Here is a 27,616-nt window from a genome sequence, read left to right on the forward strand (position 1 = left end):
TTATGTAAAAATGTTACCTTATTTCATTAAATACCTACTAATTGTAATGTACGTAACTTTATATCTTAGATTACGTTCAATATACTAAGTATTTCTATATTTTTATCTTGCTACCTTCCTCAAACTCACCAATTCCAATAAACGATTCAGGATTCATCAAATAGGTGTTGCAGAGCGTTTTACTAGCAAAGCATTGTTTTGTTTCCTCGTCGAGATAGCGGTTGATGATGGCAGCGGCACGCAAGTCGTTGGTTGCATGTGCGGGCGGCGAGCGCAGGTCGTGCACGACGAGAGGCATGCGCGAGCAGTTCTGCAGTTCGAGTGGGCTGACAACAGGCGAATCGGGTATGGGTGACCGCAGGAGTACTATGCGGGATTGAAGTGCGCGTGGTGATGGTCGTTTGTACCGCAACGCCTGTATCACTCGTGCATACGCCGCCTCTATAAGCAAACGCGCATACTGCATTGAGTGAGCTACGCGCCCTCGTAGCGCGCGCACGCTCACATCTACCTTCTGTTGCCATGATGGCGCTTCACGTAGCGCTGCATCCAACTGAGCTGACGCGACGCCCATGAGCGCACACATGTGACGGGCAACTGCTTGTTGGAGAATCGACTGCGAGTCGATTGCGCCAGCGCACGCCACAAGTAGCTGCCGCTCCAGCTCGCCTAAGAATTGCTCCGGTCCGCCGCCCAGGCAGAACACCGTGCCCGTCATACCTGTGATACATACAAAATGTTTGGTCCTAACATTTATGGCTCGAACTCTAGAGTAACTAACGTAGTTTACAGGAATAAAAGAACTTACCGTGATCTTCCAATTTGGCGGCCATCTCGAGAACTGACAGTACACCTATCTCGTGACCCAATAAGTAGAATTTATTTGTCCCGCCTCTTTTCTTTAGAACCATCTGTAAAATACCCAAGCTACATTTAGTAGGTGATAGCTACTCCTGTGTTTGTATGTCATCTAATTTTGTAGATAGTAAGAATAATAATAACATGTTGCTGAGTATCATACCGTGATATATCTAGCCGTCATCTCCTGGAGAGTTTCATCGGGATGGTCGAGTCCGGGCTGCAGCACGACTGCGGTTAACTGCAAGCGTTCACATAGCGCGCGGTACCGCTGGTGTAGCCCTTGCAGTCCCGGCACTATGTACAGGCACGCTTCGGAAGCGTTGAACTCGTCATCTCTCTAAAAATGTTTTTAAAGTGAAACTTTTATTCTATCGCCTCAAATTTTTTGTTCCGTCTAGCATGTCGCATTACAGAATTACAGCATTAGTAAAATTCTACTTTATTTCTAGTACTAGTCTTTAAAATAAGCTTCATTATCGGACTAACGTTAATAATACTTAATTAACGAAGGCTGACATTTGCTTGTAATTTCATACAAAACTTTAAGGACAGTAGACCTTATTAACCTTAAATACAGGCGTTTGTCATGAAACATTAATCATTAGTTAGAGGGTCGACACTGAATTATCAATTAATAAATTTCAGAATTATGTAAAGCGTAAACTTATTTCTAAAGAAATAAAACTACGAAAACGGATTATATCGCGTGTATTGAATCAGTCACCCGTTGACCACGAACGCTGTAAAGGGTTCGAAACGTAGGGATGTATTATAAATTCAATATACGCGATATCATCCGTTTTCGTACTTTGAACAGGTTTAATTCATCAAATTCTATCTGTCAAAATCTACAGTGAATGGCAAATAGTCATATGGTCATATCATAAAAGGAAGTTTACAGTCACATACGACTTTGTTTTCAAACGTCACGGACCCCACGATTCCGTCAAACAATTCCCAACGGTAGGCTACTCGCAAGCGCGTAGATATCTCGAAAACCCCAGTATAACGTGACCGTGAGATCCTTAACAACCTATGCGTAATCAGAGAGCTTACTTATACCGGTTTCTTTAGTCATTGACTCGCGTATGATAAATTGATAAGTAAGCGATATTAATCATTGATTACAGCCCCATTCCGTGTTGTATGGCTGAATTACATTGGCGTTGGGCGAGCTTTTGTAAGACAATTAAAGAGGATATTTATAAGATTAATAACGCGATATGTTTTCGAAAATTTTCAGTTAAATCCGAAAAAATATCACTTGCATCGTGGTTTCATAAAACCACACAATTACTTTTTTTTAAGTACACTTCCAGTTCAGTTCTAGTTTTTAAAGCTGATTGATCTTGGCCAAAAGTTGATTTTTTAACTTCGTCTTAAAAGGAAATTAATTATTGCTACTAGCATAATAGTTTTCCTACAAACCATATCGCTTCCTTGTGTAAGTGTGGGCATCACCACTGTGTCAATCGTGGCTAAGAGTTCATCAGAATCAACGAAGGGAAAGAAAGCACTTAAGCCGCGGATAGGCGCGGAATTTTCTTCTTGTGACGTGGCATCAATTTCCCGTAATCTTGAAACACAAATCAACATTTTATTAAATAGGCACATAATCAATTAATCTATAAATTTTAAATTTCATGTGTTAATTTTGTAGTACATACTTTTCTATACTTAACATTTGCACCTCATTTTCAGTGATTGTTACATTCTGGTTGTCTAAAAATACCCTAAGGGCTTGAATTTTATCCGCAGTTAAGTCAAAATCTTGCAACGTTTTCATATTTGATGTATTTTCTGATATGGTGATACCTGGAAATCATTGGGAGTGTTTAGATATTATAGTTAGAAACAATAGTGTAATAAAAAAAGTTTTGAACAAGTAAGGTTAAATGTTGTATATTCGCTGGCATAAAATCAGTCTTGGCAATTCAGTGAGCAAATCCGTTGGGTTATCTAAATGATTAAATATCGAATAAGGGCAAGTGTCAGAAGTCAGCTCATCGTCAATATAATCAACATAACGATCAAAGTGGTTGTTAGGATTTGAGAGTAATTTAAATTGCAATTTTGTGTCCTTTACTTAGTGTAGAATATTTGAATAGGTACCAATGATATTGTAGTTTGCTTTGTTTCGAACTCACCAGTTATTTTTTCTATTTGCAATGTAAGAGAACCTTTGCTATCAGAGGGACGCCGACCAAAAATCACAGGTTGCATTGTCTGCAAACCCTGCTCTATTGCATTAACAATGACACCGTAACTCGTTGGTAAAATACCTCCAACCTGCAAGATATATCGAATATAACATTCTTTAATTTCTTAAATCAATAACGAAATAACAACTAAGTATATTATATTTCAATCCGATTCTACCTTTGTATCCATCGATAGGGAAAGCATCATTGCCGGCAACTGATATGCTGCCCTTGAGACACAAATATCTTTTCCTACAGATGTATTGATACCAATCACTGCGAAGTACCTGTAGTGAAATAATTGAAAGTAATAAAATCCAGACTATTGTATAAGAGGCATCTATATTGTACCTACATTTTATATTCTAAAACCTTACTTGATAGAGGGGCACACTTTTCTAGTCTCTGCATCCAAATCGGCCAAAAGGGATTTATAAAGGGCTTGTGTCTGACCAGTCTGTTGTTCCGCCATCACTATAAATATGCCCTCAACTGGACCCAGGCCTGAACTTAGTTTCAGCAGGTTTGACGCGCAATCGTTCTGCGCGAGATCTAACGAGGTCGTTATAGCATTCACGCCTAATTTCCGCCAGGATCTGTCAAAAAAATAATGGAAGTTACAACTAAACTTTCTAAGACAGTTTACTATTTAATTATTTGGAACCTTGGATCCTTAGTAACTGGTCAGTTCTTATGGACCGACATGTGAATGTCGTATGTGTGTGCATACATTTTCTTGGATTTATTATTAAATATCTTCTAAGATATCTCAAATTTATAACAGTGATGCATATATATTGGATGAGGTGCTGCTAAAATCATTTGCACCGCAGCCTGTGTCAGTAATACGTACAGCAGTTGTCTACTGAGACGCGGCCCAATGTGGGCGAGCTGCAGATGGAGTGCGCGTGCGCCCCGCTGCACCAGGCACGAGGCAAGGCACATGGCGAGCCCAGACGAGTCGCCTATCACCAGCTGGCAGTATGCTTTTGAACATGTTAGTCTGCAACACATTGACGAAGAGCTAAAGACCGTTAAACTATAACTAAACTAAGTTTATCGATAATGAATGAATTTAAGCCAATTGTATACATTGTTCAAACAAAGAATACTTGTAGCTTTCCATCAGAGAAGGGTCCTTATGCACATGGAGCATAAGAACCCTTTAGGCATGGAACGCCACATTTGTTGCTGGCCGATTTCAAGTTACGTAGACCAGCCAGAAATGGAAGATGTGACATTTTCTCGCTAAAAAACATTTTTCTTCTCGGTAAATCCGCGTCGTTTAGTTTATCCCGGCCGGATTGATGGTAAACGATCACAGTAGCCTATGGACGCCTGCAACTCAAGGGGTGTTACATGCACGATGCCGACCCTTTAAAACCTTGTTCTGTATGTTAATTATCGATGACGAAAACCTGTATTGTCTATAGATATTAACCATTAAATATTAATAATTATGAACCTGGGCTCCACAAGTGATGTCGGCAAGTCATGAACGCGCAGCATAACGCGGCCGCGGTGTCGACTGCGCGCGAGCAAGCGAAAAGCGCGCGTAGCGTCGCTGGGCGCGTACACGACGCGTGACAGCGGACGCACCCAGCCCCCGCTGATGCCCTCCGCCACCAAGTGACGCAGCCTCTGTGTTAAACTTGTGTTGTTACGTTCGATCTCAATTATTTATAAACTGAGATAAAAGTGTTTCGAGTCATACAGTAGAATTTTCTTAAATGAGTTTTTCATAGAAAATTTTATAAAGTGAACTAATAATTAAGAAGATAAGTACAGTAAACATAACACTTATAAGCCTCACAGCAAGATCATAGTACAGGCCATTTTATCAAGGCAAATCAATTTGCGATAAATCCGTGTTTATTTACTCTTCTGCACGGCGATGAATTTAAATATAAATTGTAAAAAATCCTAAGACTTGGGCGTTCCAATTAGTCTTGATCTAATATGTTCAGTCGAGTGCACAAACATCTTCTAACGTTCCCAAAATACATTTACATGCCCGTAAGGCACTGACATTAGGGTCGTGTAAATATATTTAGTAAACTTAAAAGTGGAAAAATTACTACCTTGGGTGAGACTTGAACTCACGGCCTCTGGATTGATACTCCAGCGCTCTGCCAACTGAGCCACCAAGACCTCATCCATAGTCAGCAAATCTTCCCACTATATGGGTCTAGGGGACCCTAGAGACATCTACCGTAAAAGCGTTACACTTCTTAAACGGCCACCGGAGTTCCAAGTTATATTGGAAATTCATCAGTGACGATGTGCTATCCATTCTAAATTAACTCTTAACAAAGTATAAACGTCTGCGAGCGATGCTATGAAGCTCAGAATAAATTTAAAAGTGGAAAAAAATACTACCTTGGGTGAGACTTGAACTCACGGCCTCTGGATTTATTCTGAGCTTCATAGCATCGTTCGCAGACGTTTCTGCTTGTTAAAAGTCAATCTATTTTGTAAACGTTGGCTTGTAAAGGTGTTTGAGAACTCGATCGTACTATGTAGTCAAATGTGTAATTGCCTATTTGTATTTATTAAACATGTCGTACACAGGTACCTTGAAAGTTTCGATGTCATTATGCAGGAAAAGACTGGAAAAGTCCACACGAATGTAAGATCTTTCTTTGGTCAATGCTCCCATTCTGAACGAATACACTTCATTATTTTTCACTTGATGAATATCCAATGTGTACCCGAAATGCGTACAGCACTGAAGGTATGCCTGATGAAAAACAATGAGTGATTAAGAATATTTTTTATTTATTTATATTACAACGAATACATTACATATGCTCGATAACTGTAGCTACGGCTATAATTGATATTTAAACGAGATTTCAATTATTTACTGACTTTTACGTGCTTACTTCTTAGCTGGCAGTTTTAAGGTTACTGTTAGCTTTTAAACATTAAATACCGTTTTACCGAAATATTGTGTGTGTAACAAAACTCACATCTTTGTGATCACCTCTACCGCATATAACATACTCGCAGCCCCATCCGCCAGTGGCCGGCAGCACGCGATTCATAAACGTGTCGTCTCGGCAACAGATTATATCTTCAGCTAAAAAAAATCTTTTTCACCTCAGCAGCTCGAACAAGCCTACTTTCGTCACTCCCTGGAGTGAGGAAAGTAGCTTTTTAATTTAGTGAAGGCCATGAACTGCCACTTCATACTTTTATTACAAATTCTTTTTTTTATTTTTATTTTCTGTATTATTCTGTGTAATTCGAAATACATTTTGACCTTTAATATGTTCTCACTACTGAGGTGAAAAATTATGTGTGCAACACGAGAGCAAAGTTATTTTACATCTCGTGTTTTTGAGTCCCTCGATCGCTACGCTCGAGATTCTACCTTGGAATGACTCGCTTCGCTCGTGATTCAATTATAGAATCTTTCGCTTTCTCGGGACTCAAAATAAACACTCGCAAGAAAAACCAACTTTCCTCTCTTGATGCACAAATAACTATAATCAAATCCTTATATTGAAAATAGTTTATTTAGTGAATTTTATTCTAGCACAAGTAATAGTTATGCCAAGTAATCAGAAACTTATAAACGTTATAAATGAAACAACTTTATACCCACCATCCAATTTAGGAAACATTTTCATTAAGAACTTTTTCTTCGCCGCATCACCAACAACCACAAATACGCGACAGTCTAAATGAAGCGCCATGGCGATTATGGCCTGTCCTGTTGCGCCTGCGCCACCGCTTACGAGGATCTTCGAGCGTGGCATCAGCCGCGTTTTAATAGCCTAAATTTTTAAACAGATTGTTTAGAAGCAAAATATTAACGCCAACGGCTTAGTGCATAAGGCTGATTCTTATTCTATTTTTAGGGTTCCGTACCAAAAAGGTACAAAAGGAACCCTTATGGTGCGACTCTGTCCGTAAGTGTCTAACACATTGCTAAATATCTCGAGAACTACTTAAGCTATCGATTTGAAATTTGGAAATATTTGGAATAGTTATGAACAACGCTAACCCAGACATCTTGGAAGTTAATCGGAGTAATGAAGGAAAATGTGAAAAAAATACTCTCCGAAGTTTACCACCGAAAAATTATTATTTTTTACATAATAATAACATCATAAATATTGCAGGAAAAATATTATAATCACACTTATATCTAGAAAACTTTTTTTAAATAAACAAAAAACATTTACTAATTTAATTTGTAATTGAAACCCCTTTGCGGGTATTTATTATAATTGAAATTTCTATGAGATTGCACTATAACTTCTTTCAAATAAATCAGAAATTTATTGTTGAAATCGGTTCATATGATAAAGAATTACCCTAAAAAAACAACATACATACAGGTCGCGCAAATTAGTTAGCCAATGGACGCTGTAAACAATTATGCTTATGCAATTGTGCTTGAAAATTTTAAGTGTACGGAGCCCTCGGTGCGCGAGTTAAACGAACTCGCACTTGACCGGTTTTTTTTCTTGGGATTAGGTAGTCCTAATCCCAAGAATTGGCTTAGACTGTGGATTCTATAACAGCGACTACCACCTGACATTCCAATTGTTGGTGTTAGTCCGGTTTACTCACAATGTTTTTCTTGTACATCATTAATTGTAGGGACTACCTTAACGAATATGAGGAGACTCACAAGGCAGTAAAGTGCGTGCGCGAAGGGCAACGGTACAGTCGCAGCGTCCTCGAGAGTCCAATGCGCAGGCACCGGCCACAACAACTCGGGGCGCGCGCGCACATGCGAGCGAGTCGAGCCACCGCGCAATAGGCCCATCACACGAGACCCGCTACAAATATAAGGTCAGGTCAGCTAAAAGGATACTTTTTCGAGATAACGACGACGCAAGTAGGTATGTAAAAATATAAAGTTTGTCCTTTACTACACTTCGTCAATTGAAGAACAAATTTTTCAATGTGTATTCCAACAATAACTGCTAATCAATTCACATCTAGGTACATTTTTAGGGCAAACTCTCTTGCCAAGGGTTTCATTCAAAAGGAAAATAAAAAAATAAGAGAAATATTGTGAAAATTAGGGATGGGATGACTTGTATGACGATACAAAAAGGTATAAAATAATTAATAATAATGTACATTGTGCAACATTTTATTAATTTAATAAAATATTGCACAATGCTTACATAAATACTTATCTAACTCTTTATACCTAAGATGAACTAATTACCTACCTAACCCATATAACTAAGAACAGCTGTAAAAAGTAATGAAATAAATGCATTTCTATTTGTATTTGTATAACATCCATGACAAATTGAAAATTCACATCCAACGGCGCCATGATTAAAACCCTTCTTCTAACTATCTAAGAGACCTAATGGTCCAAATTGCCTTGGATGAGTGCAATAGGTCCCTAGTAACTTGATTTGAGCAACTTACTTTTGTAAAGTTCCGCTAAAATCCATTCCATAGAAACCTTCGAAATTTGTTTGTTTATTAACAAATGGTTCATTCGCTGCCAATATATCGCTAGCGTTCAGTCCAGCAAAATGCACCTGTACATGCCAAAAAAAACACCTAATTAAGCTTCAATTAAATTCAATTCGGATGACGTCAAATAATAATTATCCGTACCAACTGCAATGTGCAAGGTATGAGTTCAAGGAAAGTGGCGTATTAAAAAAGTCGTTACGCATCATTAGGTAGCAAACGTATCAAACCCTACCTTTACCAAGATCCCATTACTTTCGGATGCCGGGGCTGTCACCCAGTGTAAAGTGTTTAGGTCACCAACTTTCCTGCTCTGTAACATTTTCTCATCTTGACTGTTATATCCACTCTTATCCTGAAAAAGTACAAATATGATATCAATTCATGTGTTACATAAGTAATAAAAACAATTGTAAGTATATTTAAGAGCTTACATTTAAACCATTTTGAGGTTGATATCTATTGTCAAACTTGGATGTGTCGAACACAAAAGAACCTGCGTCTGGTTTGGCAATATGACGAAATTTGATGCCTTTCAATGTAACACCACCGCACCTGTGAGTAAATATATACTTAATCACTTAATGATATTTATGGTTATTTGATTTTATAACGGAAAGGGTAAATCAGAATTATCGCCAGTGGATTATATTTCTAAAATTAGATTACTAATGGAAGAGTGCCTAACCCAACTGGCTTCCAATATTAAAGCAAATCTTATGTTTATCATTATGCATTTTGACGCTTCTAAAACTTAAATAGGTTAAGTTAAGCTATAAATTTTATCTACGCACATATCATTAGTGCTCTAAAATGCTTTCAGAAACCGTAGGAAATGACCAGCATTATTACAACCGATTTACTATGAGAACTTTCTTGTCTGTGGTAGTAGGTAAAATCTATACTTTAATGTTATTACACAGACGATTTTTGTATGGTTATGAGTTTAAATTTGGAACAGCTGTCAAAACTCAAGTGGGTCTCTATTCTAGTATCCAGATATATAAAACAGTTATCGATACGAAACGTTAATTCAGTAAGTTTTTTTAATATAAACCGCACGACATTTGATCTCGAGTGACATGAGAATAGGGACTTCATTCGTTTGTCTATGAATTTAAAAAAAAAACTGCGGATGCATGACATACGTGAAAAAAGTTTTCATTTACCGCCATTTGACGTACAGTTTATCTTTTAATTAGTTTTAAGTATAAAATGAATATGTCTTGTTGTTTTTAAACAAAGCAAAAGTTTTGTGTAAAATGAGCGAAAAAGATTGTTATTTCGGAGACGCCAACTCTCAAATCTGCGTGTTCCGCCAGAGAGCAACGTCGCCCCATATCGGCTGAAATATGAGGTAAGTCAATATATCATAGAAAGTTTATAATATGTGTGTAGCTAAAGTAATGTATGTAACTGATCTGATAACTCGTGTGATCCACACACTCGTATTTCGATGCCTTTCATTATGTAATAGCAGTCACATAAACTACTATTAATGTATTTATTTTACAACTGATGTTTGTTGTTTTTGACTATACGTTTGTTTGTTATGTTTTACCTGGTATGGTCCTGTACCGCGCACACTTTGAATGTCAAATCCTTATTTATTTGTATTGATTTCGTGTGCAAATCTGTGTTTATTGTGATGGCTCTGATGAAAGCAGGCCGTGAGACGTAGTCGTGTGTCTGACGGATTATGTTGAGCTGCAGCAGAGCATCTAAGAATGGCTCCCAGCGCCCAGTCCATGACACGCTACCCGCTGAATATGACCCGTTCATTTCACGTATCCCTTGGAATTCTTCCCTGTTGGTTGGCATTAATAATTCGCTTAAAACTGTTATAGACTGGATGGGTGAAAACAACCTAGTAGTAAATTTAGAAAAAACAAAATGCATGCAATTTCACCTCCAAAAGTCAGGGTCCTCGGATGATGTTGTGGTCAAATATAAAGAACAAAATATAGAACACGTAAATGAAATTAAATTTCTTGGCATTCAAATAGATAGTAATGTGGGATGGAGAGGGCACATATGTAATCTGTGTAAAAAAAAAAAACAGTATGTCTATGTCATAAGAAGACTGACAGAAACGGTTTCGCAGCAGTCAGCTCTCACTGCTTATCACGCTTATGTATCCTCTAATCTCAGATACGGAATTATACACTGGGGCAATGCTGCTGATTGTGATATCATGCCTTTATTTAAAGCCCAAAAGAAAATTGTACGAGTTATGTTTAAAGTTCACCAAATGACAAGCTGTAGACCTTTGTTTAAGAAATTAGGCCTGTTACCACTCCATTCAATCAATCAATCAATCAATATCATTTATTTGCAAGAATACTTAATTTTAGTTACAGGATGTTATTGTAGTATATTGAACAGTATTCTATCGTGATTAAACGATGCGCAAATTTTATAGTCCCTACATAACAATTAATTATCAGTCTAGCACATATGTTAGACTGAAAATAATTCTATTATTGAATTTAATTTTAATGCATGCAATAACAATTACAATTACGATTAATATATTTCACTTGGACTAGTATCATATAATACATCACATTGGTTGATTATAACTACGTTCCATAACATTTATATTGAATTTGATTATTATAAGTATGTAATATTAATTATTCGCATTATTGTGCTCAATATACTCCTTGACACTATAAAAACAATGTTCTAATAGAAAGCTTGTCATTTTCTTCCTTAATTCAGTTGTGTTTAGACTTCTTAAATTGACAGGCATACTGTTGTATAGTAGGATACACATATTATACGCGTTATTTTTGTATATAGCCGTGTTGCATCTTGGCTGATATATTAGATTTTGATATTGAGATCTCTGAGTCCCTGAGAAGAACTCAGATCTCATTTTAAATATGTCTGGGCGATTTTTTACAAATAGAACCGCTTTTAAAATATACATGCAAGGTAATGGTAGTATGTTTAATTCCTTAAAGAGTGGTCGGCATTCTATGTATATTTACGAAGCATGTGTATTTGTAAAACAATATATGGACCGATTCACTGTACATGTAAATACTCATCCTCGCCCAGCTACAAATACGCTAAAAATTCTTCCCCCAGGAAATTGTATTTCAAAAACAAGCTTTTATACAAATACCATCTACACAATGGCCCCTAAATTGTTTAACAAATTACCGGATCTGCTCAGAAATGAACATCTGTCGACATTTAAGATTAGGTTAAAAAAATTATTAAAAGATAAATGTTATTACAATATTGATGAATTTCTGATGGACACTTTGACAAATGAATGATTGACTTATATAATTAACCAGTAATCATTATTTATTTTAAATTATTAATTACAACTTATTGATTATTTTTATTTTAAAATTTTAATATAGTAACATTTCTAATAATATTGCATGCGCTAGGTAACCAAAATCATTGTACGTCGCAAGACATATTACAGAGAACAAATTGTTTATAACACTTGTATTCATTACCTGTAATGCACAATTGATGAATAAATGATTCTAAATTCTAGCATTTATGGCCCTTTTTAACATGTATACACGGATCAATTATATAAAATCAATTAAAAGTCGAATTTTCGAACTGATTAAGTAAACTAATTAAGTAGGTAAGGTAATTTACGACCGGTCTGGCCTAGTGAGTAGTGACCCTGCCTGCGAAGCCGATGGTCCTGGGTTCGAATCCCGGTAAGGGCATTTATTTGTGTGATGAAAACAAATATATGTTCCTGAGCCATAGGTGCTTTCTATGTTTATAAGTATATCGTCGCCTAGCACATATAGTAAAAGCTTTGATTAGTCTCGGGCTAGGTTAATCTGTGTAAAATGTTCCCTACTATTTATTTTATTTTTTTATTTATTGAGTAGAAGATGCATGATATTTTGAGGGTGAAAATGTATGATACGTACCGGTACATGTAGCCCCTTTCATATAAAGTTTGATATATATCCTCTGTCTTTAATATGTCTTCCTTTAATTCTTCGTATTCAATACTCTCTGACTTAACAGTGTTCTTCAAAACTATAAAACCTGAAGCCACTTTTGTGATTCCGTCATCGATCTAAAAAGTTCGATTTGTATGTAAACGTACCTATTTCATAAGCAATAATTTAACAGGTAACTAGTTTGTAAAGGTAGGCACGCACTTACTCATTCTGCACTAGTTTTTAAAATAGAATCCGAATAAGAGGTGGTAATTTTATAGTGTAGCCCAAATTTGACCCTCAATACACTATTTATGTTATATTATAGGCAAGCAGAAAAGTACTCGTACGTACAGCGAAAGTAGTTTAAGGAAACTATAAATCTTTATGACTCGTACAAGCTTGTAATAGTTGTAACAGGATTAAAAGAAATATAAAATAAAAAAATAACCTCAAACCGTCCATTCCCGCGGTGCAACGCCACAGTGAGCCGTAGCAGGCGCAAGTCGTGCAGAGTTGGCTGCGAATACAATTCCACGTCGCGGAACTCCACAGGAAGTCCCCGTCGCGGCGCTCGTGCGACCATTGTGAGTGTGTCCCATGCGCACACCAATGCGGAAGAAAATGGGAACAACGTCTTGCCTAGAAACATAATTAGCTATTACAACCAATAATCAACATTTTTACTACAAACTAGGTACATTACGAACATCGCCTGATAAAGCTGTAGCTTACACTGCGCCCGCGTGACTGACCAATAGCCATTGGTTCTGTGGCCCTATGTTATTTATTTAATACTCCGGCATGCTCACACCAACCACGTTCACATATACGAGTACGTTCTTGGATTTTTAAGGCATACCTACCTCCAATTCGGTGACCTCGTAAGTAAGCATATTCAGCATCGTGTAGAGTTATCTTGAAAGTACATGTTGAAGCCGATTTTCTTTCGGGACTTGCATATAACGCCAAATGCCTGTCGATTGTAAGTTAAAAGTTATTAATTGTGTGAGCACCGTAGACTGTCACTTTATGTAGCAATACAGCATGTACACATGATCCGCGATTCTTACTGCAGCACTTTATTAAACGTTCCATTTCCGATGTCTCAAGAAGTAATCCATCTGTGTCTATTGAAACATTCTCGGAACATGTTCTTGTATTGCTGCTACAAGTTGTTGTGTGCGACGGCTTTTCATACTTCTCGATTACAATTATATAGATGTTTATGTGGTAGCATCAAAATTGCAATGTGATTATATCTACTGGTTTTGTTTTTAAGTATTTTATAATTTATTTACCATTTTTGTTGATGAGCCCATTCCACTAAGTGTGACAGATGAGGAGTCCCAGTTGAAACAGGAAATTCGACTTTTGGGTATAAATGACGTATATCTGGATAATGTCCTTCCATGAACAACCTGCAAAACAAAACATTTCAATACCAGTGTTATAGAATTAAATTAAAAAAATATATTTTTTGCTGCGTCACACTCACTGTCCAATAGCTTCGAGTAGGAAGCGAGAAATATCAGGGTGCCCACGGCGTGTTAGCGGCACATGCGCACAGGTGGGCAACGCGCGCTTAAGAATAGCCTGCAGTAATCCGTGCGGTGCCACCTCTACCAGCACCGCGTTCTTTGGAATCAGTCGCGCACTTTCCTCAAAAAGCACTGGATTCTGCAACATCAAAACACAATTTTTTTTACTCTCTTGAGATCCAGAGGCCTATATCCCGCAATGACCGTTTTTTTGACTGATTTGATGATGATTGCCTAATTACAGGTTTGGCAAAGGATATTTTGGCAACATAATTAATTCAAATTACCAGAAGATTATTAGTATGGTACTCGGCCGAAGAATACTTGGCCATCTCTTCGTTCCATCTGTCCTGTGGTACAGATGTTGACACCCAACGCTCACTGCGAAGTTTCGGAGTTTTAATTACTTCTTTCAAGTATTTTAGGAGTCCAGGCCCTGAAACAACAAATAGTTAATAATCTAATTCAATTTTTGTTTTTTTATAAGCATGAATGAGCGACGTCCCGTCGGTTGCCCTGACGTTGCCCTAAATATTATTATGTAGCAAGTTTGTAGGATAAACCAAATTTAGGACAACTTGACTTTGGAGCTAGCGTAAGTTCAGAACAAACCGCCCAGGCTTCAAACCGTACAAAGTGGAGAGGAGACTAAAACTCAGTTATGATCATTTGATAAATTTTCAGAAAAATTAATTGTTAGTCACCTGCTTCGGCGATATATCGTGAATGGTATGCTATATTTGAGCATGGAACTTCTTTTGCGAAAATCCCGTTAGTGGTTAACTGAGCAACAAATTGACCCATAATTTCTGCCGGACCTGAAATGGTGCTGGAATCGGCCGCATTGTGGCAGGCTACTTCTATCTCCGGTGGACACATCTTAGACACCTGATGAAAATATGTAGTTTTTTTATTTACCAAAAGTTTTCTATCATAATATTTAGGTACTCAAAGTCAAAAAATTCAGGTGATTACACGGTAAATTATTTGATTGTCATACGCACTTCTGTAAATCCTATGCCAACGGCAGCCATGGAGCCGTATATAAAGGGGGTTTCCACAGAGACGAGCCCGCGGCTGTACGCTGACAAAATCATCTCCTCGGCCGTAAGGCAGCCATCAGCGTAAGCGCACCCCAGCTCACCTACGCTGTGTCCTGATGTTTAATTTTTTTGATGAAAATTCAATCACTAAGTTCCCAGGTGTAAGTTGCAAAAGATAAATTTGAGCATAAATTATGAAATTATAAAATTATACTGACACGTTACCTATAATTTTATCCGGGACCAAACCCAATTGTAAGAGGATATCGGTCAAACCAATCTGGACAGCAGCAATTCCAACGAACGAATGTAGAATATTGTCGTAAATCGTTTTGTCGGGCGACGTTATGATATGGATAATATCGATGCCTCTTGGTTCCAATACTCGTCGACAACTATTTGATAAACGAATCACAAATATTAGTTTTAAAATTCTTAAAGATTTGTTAACGTGTTCCCTGCTTTTACTTACTGGCTATATATTAGTAAACACATCCAACAGGTGGTGATATTACTTTATGTTCACCATAGTCCCGCAGATAGCGTCAATATCAAGGTACATTTAACTATAGGCAATAGTGGGGTGCTGTGATATTTTATTGCAACTATAAGTAGCAAATTCTAATTTTATCTAGGAGTACGATCATCTTGTCGGAAGATATAAATAAGTGTGAAAATCGTTTGAAACTTTGACGACTAATAACTGTGACTTGATTGCATAATACATATCTCATAATAAAATATCAAATACCGTTCTATGGCAGCAGCAAAGATTGGTAAGCGCATGAGTTGTGTTCCCATCCCAGCCCACTGTGAGCCCATGCCGCTGTACACGAACCATAGCGGCCGTTCGCCGCCGTCGAAATACTCTGCCTTTTCAACCAGGCTCGTGGTTTTCGATTCATTGTCTGTTCCTAAAAAATGATTATTTATTTATGTTTGTTTTGAGGGTTTTCTAACAATTTGATTTACATTATCCCCTCCCTATCCCTATTATTCCCTCATTCTTTTACCATTACCAACATTTTCAAAGAAAAGTGCCTACTTGCCTAAAATGGTAAATCCTCTACCAAGGTGACCATTTATTTTGTAAGAGTGGATATTTTGAATCAAGGCTAATTCCTCGGCGTCTATAGGTCTTGATTTTAAATTATTGATAATATTTTGCACAGCTGAATCCGTTCGACCCGAAATTAAGACTAATCGTGGAATATCGCTGTGATATTTTGTCAAATCCTAAAATAAAACAAAAAAGAATTATTGCACAAGATTAAGTAATAAATTTTGCAAACATGACCAATAAATGCAAAAGAAATACTTTGTACAGTACCTTGGGCTTGTAATGTCCATGTAAAAGTATGTGAGAATTGACGCCGGTCAAAGACAAACCATTGATTGCAACATAGGTCCTTGCGGTCGGCTTATGGTCGGTCAAGATCTTGAGGCGGCCTTCTCGCAACGCTTCCACGTCATCACGAGGTCGCTCGCAGTGCAGGTTGCCCGCCAACCGTCCCGTGTGGTACCCCAAAAGCACCTGCGGGTCAGCAAGATCCCCTTATGATAGTTATTCTATCCAGGAATAAACTGCTTTACTAACAAAGTATCAGTAAGTACCTACATCGTGGAAAATCATTTGATATTTATCATTCCCTTTTCGGCGGAAGAAACGATCGTGAGAAAACCGGACTCAATTTAAAAGAACCGGACAAGTGCGAGTCGGACTCGCCCACTGAGGGTTCCGTACTATTTAGTATTTGTTATAGTGGCAACAGCTATCACGGTTCACGAGAGGCAGCCTGGTGACAGACAGACGGACAGCGGAATCTTATAGTAATAGGGTCCCATTTTTACCCTTTGGGTACGGAATCATTTTTTAAATCAGGTTTCCAAAGAGAACCGTGATTTATTTTAGGATATGGCCGGGAATACGATAAGAATGAGGAGTAGGATAAAAAATTGACGATTATTACTATCCATGCTTTTGTACGAAAGAGAATAAATTTGTATCCAACGAATATCCAGAATTTTCTGATTAAGTGTAAAATAGTAGTAAGTAAATACACTTCATTGCACTACAAAAGAAGAATTCTATAACACATTTACAATGCAAATAAAGGTAGCAACAGGCTGTAAGCGATCTCTTCCAGACAACGTAGCTAAGTGTACCTACTATTGTAACACTATAAAATTTGTTGAAAAAAAGGTTATTCTTTACTTAAATCTCTAACTAAATTATTTTAATGGTCAACAAAATAAAAGAAACTGAAACCTTGGTAACTCCCATTATACCCGTGGCGGACTCGCAGTAGCCCACATTGGACATGATGCTGCCAACATACAGGGGCTCGCGGCGACTTCGACAAAAAACTTTATCTATCGCATCCAGTTCTATCTTGTCAGTCTCAAAATCGGCTAAAACACAAACAAATAAATTTTCATCACACTTGCTTATTATTTATTATGTTTCTAATATTATATTTGAATAAAAAGACATACATATATGTTGCATAAAAAGTCACGGACACGTGTTACCATTACCTGCTCCAAAACCTTCAACGAATTCTACATCCCTTGGTGACACTTTTATTTCTTCATAGAACTTATCTAGAAATGTTGTCATTTCTTCAGGTTTCCGCTTAAAACTGCCAGTGTTTTCAACAGATACATAAGCTGTTTTTACAAAAACTACATCGGCATAAATTCTAAAAAACAAATGTGTTTGTTTGAGATGAAGCGTAAAGTTAATTAGGTACATATTACAGTTGCATCGTAAATCGATATGTTTTACCTGAGAGCATCCTTAGCTTTTTGTAAGAAAAGCACTGAAATAGCTTCAGATTTCACGCATCCGTCAGCTGCTTGATCGTAGGATTTTGTTCTTCCATCCATACATAATGTTATATTTCTGTAATATAAATATATGAAAAAAAGTATTATTTTTACAATAAAAAAGTCTCTTGTTCATATTGGATAGGTAAGTGATTCTATGTTCCGCCTTTTTATAAATTATTTCCACATATTGTTTTCTTATGTGCCATTTTCAACCAAAAGGGTACTTATTGTCGCTTGTCAGTAAGGCGCTATATCCATATAGCTTCAATTAGAAATCAACCTTATCGACAAGCGACAATGTGGTACCTTTTGGTTGAAAACGTCACTTATATGTAGCTTAGCGTAAAACATAATAATAATAATATATATGTATCTTAGCAGTTCCGTAATTAAATTTTACCTGCTGAAGTGTACGGAAGTCTGCGGGTGCATGCACAAGTTGCAGCCTCCAACGACGGCTGCTTCGCAGTCACCCCGAGTCAGCGCCTGGTAAGCTTGCTCTAGAGCCACTGCTGAGCTACAGCACCCGCCGTCGATAGCCAGCGAGGGCCCCTTTGCGTTCAGCCAGTACGACACCCGGTTGGCGAACATTGTCTTGCTGCATCTGAATTACAATTTACGAAGATCGTAAACAGATTTAAATACCTATTGTTTCTGTTTTACACAGTTTTTACTCGACGGCTAACGTATCAAAACTTCGAACCGGACGGATTAACTTATGGCTTTTTACAAGTCTTTGTCTTTAGTATGCCTTTACGTGCACCTACGGATTATAATTTGTATGCCGTTTTTTGAAAGTTTACCTACAATATAATAGTACGATATGACACTGTGTTTTGTAATTTTATAGTTTACTTTCGTACATAGTACAAAACATTGTATTTAACTTACCCTGCTATACTAAAACCAGTCTTGCCTGCAAAAGCTGCATAAAACAAAGCTTTCTCAGTTTCAGATAAGCAACTTCCGATATAAACACCAACTTTCTTCCCGGACAATTGGTTGGGGTTGACTCCTGTTAAAATAATTCTGAATATTAATTTCTTATAATACTCGCTAATTCTAATAATACTCGGAAGTTTGGCTTAATTGTCGTCAACGGTGAGACAATGACAAATATAATTTAAGGAAAATTGTTTCTAACTGATTTACATTAGACGGCAACAATAATGGCAGTATCAGCAATAATTGTATTGATTTTAGTTTAGGTAAAGTATCCAACTATTAATCAAGTGCCTCCTCTTCAATTTATGTAATTAATTACCTACTCTGTTTAATGTTTATGTATTTAGTTGTGGAGAATCTACATACACAACAACAGTCATGTGTAGACTTGTAACTGACAGCTTCATTTTAAATTTAGAATTTTTACCTCCATACTTGAGTGTATGATTTTGTTCATCCATTATTCATTTCATTCACCCCTCTCTTAGTTTCAAAACTTACCTGCATCATAAATAGCTTGGTAAGCATGTTCAAGAATTTTCCGGGACATCGGATCTAAGTTTACCCCAAGGTGATAATGTACTCTGAAAAACTGAGCGTCGAACGTGTCCAGATCGGGGATCAAGCCCACGTGCTGTGGAACTTCTGGGTGGTTGTAGTTCCATCGAGGTGTCTTTTCTTCGGCTGGGTTCACCTAAGTAATGTTATAAATTTGAGTAATGAGATATTATTAAATATTTTATTTCTGAATCTAACAAAAGTGGCTAAATATAAAAGATCTGCCACATAGATTTCTATCATAAATAAACCTATGCAGCAAGCGAAATAGGTGCTTGTGGTGATTGTATCTACCATAAAATTACCCAACTGAAACATGTTTGGGCAGCTACAAATATCCTGGTTGGTTAATCACATTTTCCTCATGCAGCTTGGTATGGAGTTTCTCATTTCATCAGAATCCTGTTTGATGTAAATATACTCCCTGATTTCTCAAAAATGGCTAATCTATTTAGGTTACGTAGTCTACTAGGAACCCTTATAGTTTCACAATGTCCGTCCGCGGCTTAGCTCATTGAATTTTAGTGTTAAAAATCTAGAATTTGGTATGGGTATATTTATATATATCACGCCAACAAAACAGAAGAAAAAAAAAAAAAAACACGTAAAGTGGGGATGAATTTTGTTTTTAGCTTTAAGCGTTTTGCTTGTTATCTAAGAACATACTATCTACTAAGGTACTACTCCATTCAAGGCTGCCTATTGTAGCGGATAATTAACTACGGGACCCTACACTCAACACTGAGCATAGCCATGCTCTTCGTCGGTTTTTATTTTAAACTGGTAACTTCATCGTTGGTGCATTATCATAATATCGTGAATACGTGACTACTAAACCTTTGCTATTGTTGGGTTTCGTGATTATTTTAATATATTTGTGGTTTTAATACATTAATAAAACGCGCGAATTTAATTTTAATACTGGCAACATTGGACATGCCGAGAGGTGGCGTGACCGAGCGGCGGTTTTTAGAAAGTTACGAACAGTTGGCTGGCGGGTCATTCTTGGCTTGACTTCGAGAGTGTGAACAACGAGTTGTCTGATTATATCTAAAAGTGTGTATACCTAAGTGTAAATGCAAGTTTAAGTGGTAGTTGAATAAATTGTAGTTCAAGTGATTGAGTTGTTTTACTGATCATCGGGTGGTGTCATACAACAATTCAGAAATTGGGATAACCAACGCTAAATTGCGTTTAAATCATGAGTGACATTGGCGGTGGAGAACCAAGCCACAAAAGGAGACGCTTGAAAACGCCAAACAGTCTTAATGATGCTTCTCGTCGGACGTCTCCAGCGCGATCTCCACGTCGGGAGCGCACCCCCAGCCGTCTAGAACGAAGAAGCCGCAGCCGTTCCCGTCGTCGAAGTGGCACAGTACGTACCCGAAATAGTAGGTCGCATGGACGTGAACGTGAGTTGCTACATTTACGCGCTCAATTGGATACTTTGCAACGCGAGTTACAAAAGGATCGCGATAGTAGGGCGCGATCGCGGCTGTCGGAGGACATACGGCGCTCACCTCGTAGATCTCGCAGTCCTCACAATGGCACCAAGTGCACTGATACTGATACCGTGAGGGCTAGTGCTAGTCGTGATGGCGAGCAACAGCAACGAAGGTCAAGGAGTCACAACTTCTCTACCGATGATGTGGCACAAATAGTTAGTTCTATTAGAAATAATCTATCATCTCAACCGCATACATTAAACAAAGGCATAGACCATAAAAACATTCTCCCGAATTTTGATCCCTCTTCTAAAAGTCAACGTATTGTGGTATGGCTGAAAAAGGTCAATGAATGTGCGTCTGTATACGGATGGGATGATAAGACTACGATACATTTTTCCATGCAAAAGCTCCAAGGTTTGGCCAAAGTGTGGTACGAAAGTTTAGATACTATATTGTACTCATGGCCTGAATGGCAAGAGAAATTGATCAAAGCATTTCCGTGTGAGGAAAACTATGTCCAAATCTTGGAGGAAATGCTGAAGCGGAAGAGCAAATTTAACGAAGCTATAGAGGTTTACTATTATGAAAAATTGGCTCTCCTGCATCAGTGCGGCCTTAGTGGCAAGAAGGCTGTAGATTGTATAATTCACGGTATAACCGACAGAACAACAAAATCGAGCGCTGTGGCCGTGCGATGTTCTGATCCAGAACAACTATTGCAATTTTTGATGAGTAATAAAGAGTTAAGTAACTCAGATCGAGGTCATATGAGAAACAAAAGTTGGTCTGGCAATTCTAATGCTAATAATCAAGGTTCTAAGAATGAGGCACAGCCACAGGGCCCATTTTGTTTTAACTGTAAAGAGAAAGGTCATCACTTCTTACAATGCCCGAAACCACTAATTAAATGCCATCATTGTAACAAGGTCGGTCATAAACCTGAGGACTGTTTTAGTAGAAAGTCTGACAACAAGTTTACTAAAACCCCAGAGGTCAGGTCATTGTGTGCATCAGAGAAAGGTAACGCTAAATATTATAAAAATGCCTATATAAACGGTAAAGCGATGGAAGTTTTTATTGACTTTGGCAGTGAACTTACCATTGCTAAACAATCTCTTGTTTCTTCTTCGGGTATTGTATATGATCAGGTAGAGTCTATAATGAAAGGGTTTGGAAACGGATTGGTGAAATCCATTGGTGAAATACGGCTCGATATCGACATTGATGGTGTTAAAGCTAACGTCCCCTGCAAAGTAGTGGAGGATAGTCTCCTTGACAGACCTGTTCTGGTTGGGCAGTCGTTTACCGAGTTGCCTCAAATCATAGTTATCAAAGATTGTAAGAACTTACGTTTCATAGATATTGGAAATGAAATGCCACAGCCAGAACCAAATCGTTCTTCTATAGCCAAAATTTCGATTGCCAATGATATTAAACTGTACGGTCCTGCGTCAATTAAAGCTGTCACGGAAGACGAATTTAGTGGAAGCATCGTGGTTAGGAAAAGTATAATAGGCAAACCCGGACAGCAATTCTTTTTAACTGGGGGCCTTTATACTGTAAAGAAAGGTTTTGTTCATGTAGTCGTAACCCCGTGTTGCTGCCCCTGTTTGATGATGGAAAATTTCACTGTATGTCGTGTCGAAAGAGTAGCATTGGTGAACCGAATTACTGCGCAGTCCCCTACAATACTTGAGTGTGTAGAATCCAATCATATAACAGAGTCTCAACTTCGTATAGGTAACGATGTTGCTGAAGAGCACAGACATAAGCTTTTACAGTTAATAAACAAATATAAACATTGCTTCGCGTCTAGTTTAGAAGAGTTAGGATGCACAAATGTTACTCAAATGACTATTGAATTAAATGATCAACGTCCTATAGCATCTCGACCATATAGGCTGTCCCACCATGAAAGAGAGCAAGTTCGTAACATGGTTAATGAAATGCTGGCAGCTGGCATAATCCGAGAATCGGTATCGGAATATGCCAGTCCCATCATTCTTGTACGGAAACCCGAGGAAAAGAGTTACCGTTCATACGAATTGGAAACTTTAGCCGTTGTCTGTTCCTTAAAGAAGTTTCGTGTATATTTGGTCGGAAAGGACTTCAAAATCATGACTGACTGTAGCGCGTTGCGTTCCACATTCTCAATGCGAGATTTAATACCACGTGTTGCTCGTTGGTGGCTCATGCTACAAGAGTACAATTGTTCCATAGAGTACAGGGCTGGAATAAAAATGTCACATGTCGATGCACTCTCCCGTAACCCAGCTGCTGATCCTGTCACTAATTTTGAGCCCTTCCCGTCGTTTATGAATATAAACAATAATTATGAATATGTTTTAGTCACTCGCGCGACATGTTATGTTATGTTAGTATGTCTCACAACAGTTTAAATTCGATCTGCAACATATTAGGGATAATTATGTTGAAGTGTAGGTATAGAATATTAGGCATTATATCTTCAGTATTCAACCGACAGTCTTGTGTTTTACTTCTGTCTTGGGTCCCATCTTTACATGGCGATCCTGCCAGTGGCGTAAAGTCTACGCCATATGGCGCCTGCCGGTGCAGTAGGTGGTTCTGCACTGGCGGGGCGCGCTTCAATGGCAAAATTTCGAGTAAATAATTCAAGTAAATAATTTAAAACTCTTAATATGTGGACATTCGCAAGAAAAAAAAAACAGTGAAAAACTAAAATATCAAAAAGCAAAAACTGAAAGTGAAAAACAAACAATAATTTAAATAAACTAAAATAATGTCTGGGAAAGTGGACTCTAGTGATAAACATACGTAAAATTAAATAAAACAAGACATGTATGTGGACAAGAAGGCGAGTGATATACCAGCGCCGGTTTGTCAATATAAAGTAAATAAAACTATGCTTATGACAATCTATCAGCTATCGACGTGAATGTGAAATTAAGATTCAACTATTCGGATAAATAAAGTACTGTGCATATCCGCGAATTAAGACTGCATGTGTATGTGATGACGGTCATTGCTAGCCAGCAACGAAAGCTATGGGCGCGGCTGGATGACTCTACGTGGACTCAAATATCCAAGAAGAAATGGACTTATAATATTAAGGTACACTCAATAATTGTGTTCGAGATTTTAATTATTTTTGTAAGTGTACATGTGGATATTTAACTTGCACTTTATATTAAGAAAATTTTTTTTTACCGGATTTTACTTTGTTAACACGGACTTGATGCATAATAAACAAATAACGAGGAAGAAAATAAGTGATATATATAGAAAAATTAAACGTGGAATACATATAATATGTAACAAAGATTAAACGAAAAAAGGTTCAATATGTCTATGAAATAAAACTTGATATTATTTTACTATGGGATATGGAAAATTAAATGTTCGTAGGTAACATTTTGTAAAGTGAAGTTAAATGATTATTTTAGAAAATGAAGTTATTACAATGTAAAGGACTGGTTTAAAGAGAAAATTCGCAAAGATAGAAGGTTGAAATTGTGAGGTTTATAAAGTTGTGTTAAAGATGGCAAAGCTAAGCAGATAAGTTTTTATGATGCAATTAGCCTGATCACCTAAGAGCGAATTAAATCCTTATATGTTGTAGTTTTGATGGTTTGTGAGTAATATGAAGCGGATAATAATTGTTTTTAGATTATGAGGAAAATTAATTATTTTAAAAGAGATTATATGAGAATAATGAGAGCGGTAATAATGATATTCGTTAGCTTCAGTGGCCCGAAGGGAACTGTTGTGCGAATTAAAACAATGTAGCAAGGTACACCGGGATACAAGGGCAGGCACGAAATCCTTGTTACCTGATCATGATTCGGTCGAGCTACCTTTCGTGAAGGTCCTTGGACACGTGGTATGTTTGTTAAAGAAAGGAAGTGTTAAAAGAACTGCCTGTTAAGTAATAATTAATGGTATAAATAATATATGCGCAATAAAGAAAGAAATAATAATAAAAATATACCTTGTATCCTGAAAGAAATAATGAATAAAATAATAAATGAGTGAATTAATGAATATATGATATATTGAAGAGATATTGTAGCGCTACAGAATAGATAATTATGCATGTTTTATAAAAGAGATAGTATGAAAACAAATAATAAACATAATAAGCATGTGAAGACGTCATAAAAGAGAAAGAGATACATAAATAAATTGTGAAACATTATTTTCTTGCAAGTAAATAGGAAAGACGATACTATGAAAAGTTATGCATACTGACAATATGAAAAAAAACCTGTGTAATTTAAGGTACCTAGGATTGTGACAAATACGCGTATTAATCAATGACAATGACAATGAGAAATAAGAGAATTAATAGAAAAGGAGATTGAATTAAGAATTACTTTGTTATCAAATAAGTTTAATTTTATTAAGATAAGAGATTTTTGTATTATTAATGGTTTTATTTTAACATGTAAGTAAAATTTTATTTTAGCATAATTATGGTTATACTAAAATAAAATTTCCACTATAGTGGAAGACATATGAATATTATTTTTGTGTTATGGATAAATAATTATAAAAAAAAGTGTCAAAAAATATATATAAAAACAATAATATAAAAATTTAAAAAAAAGAAAAAATATATTCAATAATATATTTTTCCTTTTCCAAAAGGAGGGAGATGAAGTGTAGGTATAGAATATTAGGCATTATATCTTCAGTATTCAACCGACAGTCTTGTGTTTTACTTCTGTCTTGGGTCCCATCCTTACAATGTCGTCAAAGACGACAAATTGTTTAGGTACCTTAAAGGTGACAGAAATGACCTTGGGCCCTCTATAAAATCAAAGAGGGGAAATTCTTACCTGTTAGTAGTTGTCGACGCCTTTACCAAATTTACATTCGTACGACCTGTGAGAAATACCAAGACCTTGAACGTCATTAGGGTTTGAATGATATATTTTATACTTTCAAAGTTCCGGTTCGCATGACAGATCGGGGTAGTTGCTTCACTTCCCATTCCTTCCAACGGTATTGCGTTGAGAAGGGAATTAAACATATACTAAATTGCAGTAGCTAGTCCACAGTCAAATGGACAAGTGGAGCGCTACAATCGCACCATTTTAAATTCCTTAACAGCGCTAAACCTAAACCAGCATGAGAAGGATAGTAAAAGTAAGAAATTACTACCTGCATATGTAGGGCCATTTCGGGTATCAAAAGTGCTAGGAAATGACCGCTATAAAATAACGTCAGTACCGGGGTTCAGCAACATGAAAAGGGATATGATTCCACTGTAGCCGCTGAACGTATGAAGCCCTGGGTTCATGTTGCTGCCCTTGAAATCCATGACGATACTGATACTGAAGAGGATACAGATACTCATTGATGAGTATCTGTATCCTCTTCACTGTATGACTCATTGAGTTGATATAATTTTGTACTATAAGAGACTATTTTGGACTAATGAATAAGTATAATTATAAAGTTTATTAACCAGAACGTATGATTAAAATGAGTTTTAATAAATCCTTAATGTTTTATAATAAGCTTATTTTGTTAAATGGTTGTATTCTAACTATACCTAAAGAGTATATTTATATTTTTCTTCTACAGTGAGAACAGTTTTGCTCACTGGAGTAAATAAGAAAGTGAGAACAGGTTAGCTCACTCTAAATAAGTAAGGTAAATAAGAAAGTGAGAACAGTTTAGCTCACTATATGTACAAAATATGAAAATAACTGATTATTTAGTGTGTTGGGTATAACGAGACCAGATTTGCTCATATATCAACACATAAAGTTAATGTCAAATGCACTGTGGGATCAGATTTGCTCACATAATTATAATTTATTTTAATATTTATCCTTTAAAAAAAATTTTTTTTTCTTAGTTGTAGCAAAATAAATTATGTACTTTATTTAAATCCTGTCAGCCGATTGTTGGGTTTCACATGATGCGTGCATGGGGACATGCACGTTATCAGGATGGACGATTGTTGGGTTTCGTGATTATTTTAATATATTTGTGGTTTTAATACATTAATAAAACGCGCGAATTTAATTTTAATACTGGCAACATTGGACATGCCGAGAGGTGGCGTGACCGAGCGGCGGTTTTTAGAAAGTTACGAACAGTTGGCTGGCGGGTCATTCTTGGCTTGACTTCGAGAGTGTGAACAACGAGTTGTCTGATTATATCTAAAAGTGTGTATACCTAAGTGTAAATGCAAGTTTAAGTGGTAGTTGAATAAATTGTAGTTCAAGTGATTGAGTTGTTTTACTGATCATCGGGTGGTGTCATACAACTATGCTTAGTATGAGAATAGATCAATAATTGTCAGATTGGGTCCAAAAAAATTACTAAGGGTCGGTTGCACCAAACCGTCTGTCACCGTTTTACCGTTCGCTAAATTTTATTGTATGAAAAGTTTCATAGTTCTCTGCTGCTTGACGTTAATCAGTCTGTTAATTGTGGTTGGTGCAACTGGCCCTAATTCAATTTATCACAAATACGGAATGATTACAAAGGTAAAACACTATTTATCGTCCATATTTTTGTTATGGACTTTGAGAGTTACTGTGTTCGTTCATGATAAAGAACCAACTTGCCTTGTTGTAGAGAATGTCGGAGAGATCCTTGATGTGATGTGATTGCGGGTAGGTACCCGACACGCCGGAGATTACTACTCGGTTTTCGTCTAGGCCCTCGCTGAGCTTGCGCGGCGCCTCGCCGAGATCGCACGGGACTTCTTGTGGTATTGGAGCCATCACTTAAATTAGAACACACAGTCGATAACAAAGGAACAAAATGTTTGATTACTGTTTCATATTATTGACT

At 37.1% G+C, this 27,616-nt stretch overlaps 1 protein-coding gene across 1 annotated transcript; it reads right to left on the reverse strand.

Moving 5' to 3' along the window:
* On the reverse strand, window positions 1-27,616 carry LOC134755472 (fatty acid synthase-like). Its single transcript, XM_063692030.1, has 37 exons — window positions 27,388-27,616; window positions 19,317-19,509; window positions 18,762-18,885; window positions 18,271-18,474; window positions 17,827-17,943; window positions 17,577-17,740; window positions 17,308-17,450; window positions 16,369-16,572; window positions 16,088-16,274; window positions 15,790-15,952; window positions 15,264-15,433; window positions 15,000-15,151; window positions 14,700-14,883; window positions 14,283-14,431; window positions 13,953-14,134; window positions 13,756-13,875; window positions 13,321-13,430; window positions 12,906-13,096; window positions 12,440-12,591; window positions 10,081-10,326; window positions 8,954-9,074; window positions 8,755-8,874; window positions 8,469-8,584; window positions 7,708-7,858; window positions 6,673-6,844; window positions 6,035-6,144; window positions 5,638-5,802; window positions 4,528-4,703; window positions 3,916-4,065; window positions 3,440-3,658; window positions 3,241-3,349; window positions 3,009-3,150; window positions 2,529-2,676; window positions 2,290-2,437; window positions 1,022-1,198; window positions 809-911; window positions 1-720 (listed from the first exon to the last, which is right to left on the reverse strand). Exons 1-37 carry the CDS (start codon window positions 27,544-27,546, stop codon window positions 95-97), a joined length of 6,267 nt encoding a protein of 2,088 aa, XP_063548100.1. The 5' UTR covers window positions 27,547-27,616; the 3' UTR covers window positions 1-94.

This window comes from Cydia strobilella, chromosome 1, assembly GCF_947568885.1.
Source record: "Cydia strobilella chromosome 1, ilCydStro3.1, whole genome shotgun sequence".
Classification (NCBI taxonomy): domain Eukaryota; kingdom Metazoa; phylum Arthropoda; class Insecta; order Lepidoptera; family Tortricidae; genus Cydia; species Cydia strobilella.